The sequence below is a fragment of the Engraulis encrasicolus genome, chromosome 8 (genome assembly GCF_034702125.1).
Source record: "Engraulis encrasicolus isolate BLACKSEA-1 chromosome 8, IST_EnEncr_1.0, whole genome shotgun sequence".
Classification (NCBI taxonomy): domain Eukaryota; kingdom Metazoa; phylum Chordata; class Actinopteri; order Clupeiformes; family Engraulidae; genus Engraulis; species Engraulis encrasicolus.
Genome location: NC_085864.1, coordinates 4541328 through 4551327, shown reverse-complemented (window position 1 = coordinate 4551327; position 10000 = coordinate 4541328). Strand labels below are relative to the sequence as shown.

Sequence of the window (10000 nt, the reverse complement as noted above, 5' to 3'; positions counted from 1 at the left end):
GGCGGCCAAGTTCTCATCAGCGGAGGCGATAAGGGGGGCTAAGCTGCGGTCATCCCTGAACACCCCCACTGTATCTATCTGCCCGCATCACACTTCTCGCCGGCAAGCAAACCAACAGGAAATTAATTATGTTGACAGCCTCCCATGCAAAAACATCCGGCGCGGCATTTATTAAAGCCGCAAAAAAGGACACACAATGCACGCCGTGACAACCTGGCAGTGGCACTTGCTGTGGGGAGAGAGAGAGAGAGAGAGAGAGAGAGAGAGAGAGAGAGAGAGAGAGAGAGAGAGAGAGAGAAAGAAGAAAGAAAGAAGAAAGAAAGAATACAGAAATACAGAAAAAAGAGAGAGAGAAACAACAGATAGCGGTAGCGAAGAAAAAAAGGAGAAGACAACGGCGCATGGAACATCGTATGCAAATGAGCGAATCTTTAATTAACGTAGCCAAATTATTGAATGCATGAATAATCTATCTGGGCCTGGCACAGCGAGGGCCTTGTGTTCCCGAGTCTTCACCTGATGGCGCAATCAGAGAAAACACTCGTCTCCTATGCTCGACATAATTGATTCAGTGGAGAATCACCTTCGAAAGGCGGGCAGGGGTGAGGGGGAGGGAGAGGGGGGTAAAAAATGAAATAATTAGTTCAGTGTCGAGTTTGTTATTAACCTTTGTCCGCCGCCGCTTATGTGTTCCACTCATAAGCTTACCATGTTCTTTCATCTTCCTTCTCTTTATGTTTAATTTCTTTAAACGTGGCATGGTCATTAGCTCTCTGGTGACTGTGTCGGTGTCTCTCACTCTCTCATTCTCTCTCTTTTTTCTCTCTCTTTCTCTCTGTCTCTCTCTATCTATCTCTCTCTCTCTCCCTCTAATACCCTACACCTCTTTCTCTGTCTCTTAATTCCTTTGTTTTAATCTTTTTTCCCCTCCTGTTTTATCGTTCTCACTCTCTCCATTATCCTCTTACTTCTCTCTCTTCATCTCCATTCTCCTCCTCTTTTGTTTCGCTCATTTCAAACAGTGTTCGCATTTGCGTAAGACAACGGCGCACAGGGTGATCATTAAGGCTCGCATTCATGTTTCTCCTGGCACCTTTGTCTGACACATCTGCAAGAAAACAAAAAAAGGAACAGAAAAAGACAAGGAAAAGAAAAGAAAAAAGCCCCAAAGAGGGAATTCTCACACTCCACTTCCTCCACCTCTACTATTTCAGCAGCAGCAGCAGCTGGTAGCCAGTAGCTGCTGCGCCACAGACAACAGGGCAGGTGATAGAGCCGTCCACTGGGATCGTGAGCGGAATAAAGGTAGAGAGAGAGAGAGATAGAAAGAGAGAGAGAACCGGGTATCGCAAAGGTTTGACACTAACACCTTAAGAGTAAGAAAGAAAACAATCCCTATGTGACTGGAGCAGGGATTTATCTTCTTATTCCCCACCCTTCCTCGCTTGCTCCCCCCCGCCCCAACCCCTTCACACCTGCCCAGGCTCCCCAGGCCTGCACTGGGATGACATGGGCAGTCTGCACACCTCTCTGCATGCAGGGAAAATCAGATTGCTGCACAAGGTAAGGTGAACGCAAGGTTAAGACACTGGAGATGTGCTCACACGTACTGGCTGGCTGGTTCAAAATGGTTCCTGCGAGTTTTTCTTCGGCGAGGACCTGATGCGAGGACATTACATTTACATTACACTAATATGACGCATTTATCTAAAGCCATTTACAGTTTTTGTAGTATTGATTACAATACCTGGAGCAATGTAGTGTTAGGTGTCTAGCTTAAGGGCCGTGAAGTGAGATAGGGAGTGGAAGGGTGGGATTCGAACCTGTACTTTTCTGATCTTAAGACCATCTCCTTAAAGGATAACTTCAGTCAATTTCAACATGGAGTGGTAATGCTCACACTACCCTGGACTTGTCAGTACCTGAGTTTTTTTTTTCCTTCTTCAGCCTTTTCCAAGATCCTGGTCATTGTAATGGGGGCAGTGCTTTGTTTACATTTCAAAAAACATTTTTATTCATTCCCAAAAACATCCAAAAGGTTATACAACATTAGCAGAAAACTAGAAAACAGCTGTACCCTTTGGGAAAATATTTGGAGTAGGCCTATGTAATAAAAAATGTAAACAAACGCTGCCCCCATTAGAATAGCTCATATCTTGGAAAGGGGTGAGCCAAAAAATGTGGCATCACCGGGCACTGACAAGTCAAGGGTAGCGTGAGCAATACAACAGCATTTTGAAATTGACTGAAGTGGTCCTTCAACCACTAGACCATGGTTGCTGGAAATCAACAGATGTTTGATTTGGTTCTCAAAATGAATAAAATATCAATGGTTTCTATTAGGAAATTCTATTTTGGCCTCATTCTTTTAAATTCAAATGTTTGACTGACAATCAGGACTAGAGATACACCGGATCCAAGATCCGGTTCCGGATCCGGCAGGATAATACGGTTTTTCACAGGGTCCGGATCCGGCAGGATCTTAAGCAGTGGATCCGGTATCCGGTAGGATCCTAAAAATCAGGATATGGTGCATCTCTATTTTTTACGTAGCCTAGGCTTTTCAGTCAGTCTTTCACAACCCCAATCGCTGCATGGAGTGAAAGCCCTTTGGAAGCGGCCGTTGCAGGCAGTGTGGCAGTAAGTCAATGAGTCATGTGTGCGAGTAGGCTATGTGTTTCAACACTTTCGTAGGATCAAGTATCCACTTCCGGATCTGGCAGGATCTTAAGCAGTGGATCCGGTATCCGGCAGGATCTTAAAAATCAGGAATCAGTGCATCTCTAATCAGGACTGTCATGGAATAGCTAGATTGGTACAATTGACTTAAACAAGACACTCAGTCACAGTCGTAGCTCTATGGGCTGCTCAGGTTGATGCTATAACTCAGACTTGGATTGTTTTTAGTCAATCAAAGCAGTCAAGGTCAAAGTCCACACACGTTAGATCTCTGCAATACTGTAGATAGATCTACTGATTTTCCATTTATTGCCAATCCACAATATACAAGCAGTGCATACAGCAGCCTACATTGAATGAGATACCGATGCTTGTCGGCTCACATTGAGTTATTACATGTGGGTGTGTGCGTAGGCCTACATCTGCAGTGGTAAAGCAGGCATTACACTTGGAATTCAATAACATCATAGCATAGGACAGTATTCATATCATCAGCCTTAACGTAATGTGAAATTCCATGTAGCAGCATCACGGTCAATACAGGCAGCTGTAAGTAGCGATCATTGGTAATGCAAGCACTTACACTCTGGATGTTCAGCCAGACTGACTTAAAAATGAAATTCAATGTCTGTACAAGCACAGTATGTCAGTCAGTATGGACAAGCTCACACTGCCCATGGGCAATCAACAATACACCAGCATGCAGTCCATACAGAAAGAGCTGACGTCACTTGGCTGCTCATAGTTGCTTGGCAGCTCACAATTGCTTGTGTGGGCAGCTGCAGTAGTAAGCCAGGCACTTAATACACTTGGATGTGCACCTCCCCGGCTTAGTGCCATGTAGGTAGTGATCATGGTAATACAGATGCTTACACCAGAGACAATGGAAAAGGTAGTGACAAATCAAGTTCATACTTTTCCGGGATCCACTTCACTTTTGGTGAACGTCCCTTTAGGAGACCAGAATAAATGGAATTCCCTAAGTGCTGTATGGCGGTAGCACACATTTTATAAAAGCCACCACCAAATGACACCAAAAGAAACGAAGAGGGAGGGCCAGCGCCCCCTTGGGAGGCCGAAGTTGAGCACACTCCTTTGCATTGGGTAGGTTTAATTTATGCTTCTACTAAAGATGATCTTTGCTTACACTTGGAGGTTCAGTATTACTGTATATTCACTGAGTTAGTGCTGTATGGTGTGTCGGGAGGGGCGAAGCAGACTCTTACACTTGGATGTAAAGCAAGAGTAAAACAGCCAATATAAGCAACCAAAGTCAAGGCTTGAGTAGGTGAATGGTTGTGTAGTTTTGTGTACAGTGTAGGTGGTGGTCATGGTAATGCAGGCACTTACACTTGCATGTATATCCAGCATCCCGGGTTAAGTTAATGTTGTGTAAGTAGTTGGTTGTGTTGTTGTGTTTGTAGGTAGATAGCTGTAAAGCCCATAACTCACACTTGGATGTCCAGCATGATCCTCTTGTCCTCCTCCACGTGGATGCCCCAGATGCAGTCCTGGCCCTTGTCGTACGCCTCGGGCCAGTTGGGGGACAGCACCACCCCAGCAGAGTCGGTCATCTCCCCACTGCACACGGCTTAACACACATAACACCACAGGTGTTGCAGTCAGTCCCACATCTACCTTGACATACACAGATATACAGTACACATACAGAGATATATATAGTACCAGTGATATGTCATCTCCCCACTGCACACGGCTAAATACACATAACATAACAGGTGTTGCAGTCACTCCCACATCCACTTCGACATATTACACACATATACACATAAACAAAGCAGTAATATGGTACCGGTGATATGTTTTGTCCCCACTGCACACAGCTAGAAAACAAACAACACATATGATCTGACACAGGTGTGACCGCAATCATGTTCATGTCTGCCTCCACATACAGTAGCCTACATAAAAATACATATAATGCCACACCAACCAACTCTCTCCGTCTCATTTCTCTCTCTCTCTCTCTCTCTCTCTCTCTCTCTCTCTCTGTTTCTCTGTCTCTTTCTCTCTCTCCCTCTCTCTGTCTCTCTGTCTCTCTCTCTCGCTGTCTCTCTCTCTCTGTGTGTGTGTGTGTGTGTGTGTGTGTGTGTGTGTGTGTGTGTGTGTGTGTGTGTGTGTGTGTGTGTGTGTGTGTGTGTGTGTGTGTGTGTGTGTGTGTGTGTGTGTGTCTAATACCCACACTCACAAGCACAAGCAGGAAAAGAACATTTCTCATCTGTTATTGAAAGGATTGAAGGTTATCTGTGGATAGGTTTTTGAGACTGTGCAAAGATCCTCAGAGAGAGAGAGAGTGAGTAAATGCATCTGTCTGAGTCTGAAAAATGAAATATCGCCTCGGAGAGAGCGAGAGAGAGAGAGAGAGAGAGAGAGAGAGAGAGAGAGAGAGAGAGAGAGAGAGAGCGAGAGAGAGAGAGAGAGAGGGAGAGAGAAGCTCCACCGGCTCCGATGCATGAGGCACTCGCCACGATTGGCACTTCATCCCTCACTGGCACTCCACTCTTTCATCTTGTGTCCAGCCGAGCTTTTATTTATTTATATATATTTTCCGCGATTTCGTTTATTTATTATTATTTATATATTTTCCTGGTTTCTTTTTTGTCTTTATTTTTCCCCCTAAAATTGGCTTTGGCTACAGTTCTGACTCCTGGGCTTGGGCTGGCATGACCATCAAATGCCTCCCTCCCTTCCCTTCCTCCCTCCAAACCCCCCACTGTGGGCATTTGTTATTCCCTGGGTGAGTTTGGACCAGCGGGCTTGGACGGGATGCCACTGTCTCTGTTTGCCATGAGGGTGGGGGGTAACACAAGAGCCAGTGGGAGAGATTGTGGTGGTACCCTGGCACTAAAAAACAGTTATTAACCTGGGATGGGGCTGGGATAAGTAGACAGACACCCCATCCTGTCTTTTATGATCAGAGCGTAACTAGCTATATCAGACCGTGAAATGCCATTTTGAGACCAGTGGTGAGGGCAAACAGAGTGACAGGGTAAAAATCCAACAGGTGTCCATAACACAACTACCACCTTATTTCCCTTCACAATGTAATTCTCTATTCTGATTGGCTGATGGGGTGACCATTAATTTTGCTGAATCGTTCCAAAAAATGAAATCACGATTCCATTGGGAATTGGGGATCATCATATGAAACATGATAAAATATAAAGTCTCTATCAGTCATTCCAAATACCATTTTCTGTTAAAATGCACTTTAGCATTGAGAAATGCATACATTTGGTCCAAATCTACTTTCTCAACAAACATGATTACTCGGGTTGAGTCTGAGCACGACTATACTATACTAAACTCAGATAACCTCTCCCCACCTATGACTCGCCCCGTGTGTTCCATCGTATTAGAATTAGTGTTTAACATCGGCAGGGCTGTTCCTAGCTTCAGGGAGTGGTGACCCCCATCACTAAATCCTGCCCAGGTAACCACCAAAGCTGAGGTGGATTTAGCTTGAAAGGTGCTGGAGGCCCATAAGCAGTTGTATTTACGAGCCGGCTCTGGCTGGCAGGATGGAGATGGGGGGAGTGGATAAGCAGTTTCCTGTGATGCGGGCGGCTGTAACACACAGACACAGATGCTATCTGACAATATGTTTTTTTGCTGTGTGTTTGTACGTGTGGTCGGTCGTGGACTGGTTTCCTGCTCTTTCAGCTATCTTGTCCATCAAGAAATCTAAAAATGGAGCGAATAATGCAATAAGCATGCAGACACACACGTAGACACGGAAACACACAAACAGAGATTAATGCAGGCACGCACACACACACACACACACACACACACACACACACACACACACACACACACACACACACACACACACACACACACACACACACACACACACACACACACACACACACACACAAACACACACACACACACACACACACACACACACATTCACACTGACACACACACACACAAACACACACACGCACGCACGCACGCACGCACACACACACACACACACACACAGACCGCAGAGCAAGTGTAAAAACACACACATAAATACACAGACAGGTCTCTGTCTCTGTCTGTGTCTCTGGACTGACCTCTGCAGGCAGGCTCTGTCTCGTTCCACTGCGGGTTGTGTGGGTCCATGCACTCGATGATGACAGAGCCCTGCTCCAGGGTGTAGCCGGGGTCGCAGGTGAACTCGGCCACCGCTCCCACCGCGTACGTGCTGTCGCTGCAGCTGTAGTTGCCGTACTTGACGAATGGCTCGTAGCAGTGCCCCGGTCCGAAGGCTTCAAGGACGGAGCATTCGTCAATATTTTGGGGAAGAATGGAAAGGAAAGAATGGAGGAGATGACAGAGAGAAAGAAAAGAAAGAATGAGAAGGAAGGAATGAAGGGAAAGACAGACAGAAAGAAAAGCAAGATATAAAAGCAGGATATGTTTCATCAAGAGAACCTTTGAAAAAAAAAACCTTGAAAACTCCCAACTAGAAACCACTCCAAATAGTGGCAAAGAAAAACAAAAGTGTGAATTAAATAAACACATATGAAAATGTATATTTACCAAGAAGCCAAGAAGAGATGTTTTCCTGTTAAAAGTGGTGGTTGTTGTTATGTGATCTGATGACTAAGATGTGCCTAAGCCAAGTAAACAAACCCAATCGATAAAGAAAACCCAACCACTCAGAACACCTGGTTAGGCTGTCTGCGTTTCAGCTAGTCTGCTCATCCCTCGTCAACAGGGACCATGGTACGATGAGCAGGCGCACACACAAACAGCACCAGGGTATCTGATGCTGCCATTGATATGCCTGCGGGTACATTCGCTGTTCCCGTACTAACACACACACACACACACACACACACACACACACACACACACACACACACACACACACACACACACACACACACACACACACACACACACACACACACACACACACAAGCACGCACACACACGCACACACACACACACACACACACACACACACACACACACACACACACACACACACACACACACACACACACACACACACACACACACACACACACACAGAAACTCAAAACTGGGAGAAAATGTGTAACATTTGAGCGCTGGGTGTGCGTTGCATCGTGTCGCCCAAAGGTGTTTTATATTCCACTCCAGGTCTGTGTGGAAGCGCTCCCGCACAGGTGATTCTGTCAATTACAGGGAGCTCTTTCCAATCTCCGCGCCCGTCCCATCCCATATGCATTATTCAGCCTGACACAAGCGTGTGTGTGTGGATCCCTCAGACTATTTGGTCCTCCATCACAAAAAGAGGAATTGATTCATTTTCAACCCCCCGTCCCAATGATTTCCATGCTATCGCATTATCAAATTTCCTGTGATTTAAAAGGCGTGAGGAGGTGGGGTTGGTGGAGGGTTGGAAGTTGTGTGGGGTGGTGGGTTGAGGAGGGGGGCGTGGGAGGTTCAAAACGAATATGCAAAAAAAAATCCGTTTTGCTAGTTTGCAAATAAAGATAACGAAATGGGGTTTGAATTTTGCAGGGAATTGTGGGTAAAAGTGTGGGTGCCGCTGCATGACTGCGCGGAGGCAGGAGTTTAATATTTCATGACGTTTACGAGTCAAGAGACGGGATTCACAAGGCCCTCGTCGCTTATTAGTTTTGATAAGCAAGGTCAAGCGTGGAGATGGAAATCAGCCGAGCTGTTTATGAATGCTGACAGGGCAAACAAATATTAAAATGCTTTTTTTTAACTTTCATTTTTCAGGGGGAGGGAATTTCATATCAGATCTCTCATCTACAAAAATAAAAGATGACTTGAATGTGAGAATGTTTATGCGTAGTATCTGAAAACTTCTTTCCCCCGCTCCTAACATTTTCAAACAACACATTTGGAGGAAGCATATTGATCTTTACACTCAACTTTGCAGGTGCTGTGAGTCATATTATATATTACAATATGTACAACATGAGCCTATTATTATTGTAATATTACATGTATATAAACCTCAATGGTATTATATAAACCATAATATGCACACGCACACGCACACGCACACACACACACACACACACACACACACACACACACACACACACACACACACACACACACATACACTACGTGTTCAGATTATACACAAAAAAATTGGCAAGCAGCCTTATTTTTACTGACATACTGACAGTCCTAAATGACGCATGACATACTATAGCGTGATAAAGTCATGCACAGTATCTACAACCGCTACTATAAGACTCATGATGTCTGATGCACAGCTTACAACTGAAACACAGCACAGAGCTGGACCCAGAATAGAGGCTTCAAAGGGCTTCCCACTACTGTGTGAAACAGCATCAAGAGTGAGAGTAAGGCATAATAATAAGACTGTACTGTAGGAGTGTGTGGTGTGTGAAGAGCTGTATGGTATAATGGACTTAGAGAAGGGCCATAAGAGCCCGGCCCGCCTCACTGAAACACTTGGAACACACAGCATAACCGGATCAAGCCGGAGCGAAGTGGCAGTAATTGGTGTCATTCACGTCAGAATTCTGTCATTTTAAAGCTACTTGAACAGTTTTATTGTTGCGCAAGAAGAGGGAATATGCCTGACACTATTACTTACATTGCTTTTCATAGCCACCACAGATGTGGCCATAGGTGGAGGAATTATGCAGTGCAGGGGGAAAGTGTTTTGAAGGATTTGGATTTACAAGCTACTGATATCTATGTAAGAGTTCACTTTTAAAAATAGGACAAGGCACTAGGAACAAGTTCTGTATGGTCTATTATGCAGTATAAAATAGTAAAGATGGAACACTTGTGCATATCAGTCAGGAATATCTTATTCACATTACATGCAAATGTCAAAATCCAAGATAATATAAAAAGTGATCAAATCTGTTTGTTAGTTTAGTGATTAGCTAAAAATGACAGCACTTGATTAAAAATGGATGGGAGTGAGGTAACTGAAATAAAAAATAGTTACACTAGATAACGTCATGATTACATGTAGTCCACATCTACACAAAATCTTGGGGCACGGACAGGACAAGTACAGTAAACTCAAAAAAGGATTTTAAAGCAAAAAACAAGTCTGTGCATGTTTTTGGAAATTACAAAAAATACCCGACACACAGTAACTTTTGCAAACGATTGCCTCATTCGCTCTCAGTCATCCCTGTGTTGTTTATGCACTGATGAATGTGATTTGGAATGCAAAACAGCATGGGGGCCTGCACAGCTCCCTAAGCACTGCAGGGAGGAGATCAGAGGTGTGATGGGGTGATGGACCCCAAAAGGCAACGGAGGAATGCAACATTGCCTGAAGCACACA

General features: G+C 44.7%; 1 protein-coding gene across 1 annotated transcript in view; it reads right to left on the bottom strand.

The window, feature by feature from the left end:
- Window positions 1-10000, bottom strand: part of sez6b (seizure related 6 homolog b) — a 161432-nt gene that overhangs the window by 25843 nt on the left and 125589 nt on the right. Inside the window, exons 9-10 of the mRNA XM_063205926.1 lie at window positions 6768-6962; window positions 4132-4270 (exon numbers count right to left, since the gene is read on the bottom strand). Of these exons, the coding sequence (XP_063061996.1) occupies window positions 4132-4270; window positions 6768-6962 (334 nt within the window). The remainder of the gene's footprint in view (window positions 1-4131; window positions 4271-6767; window positions 6963-10000) is intronic.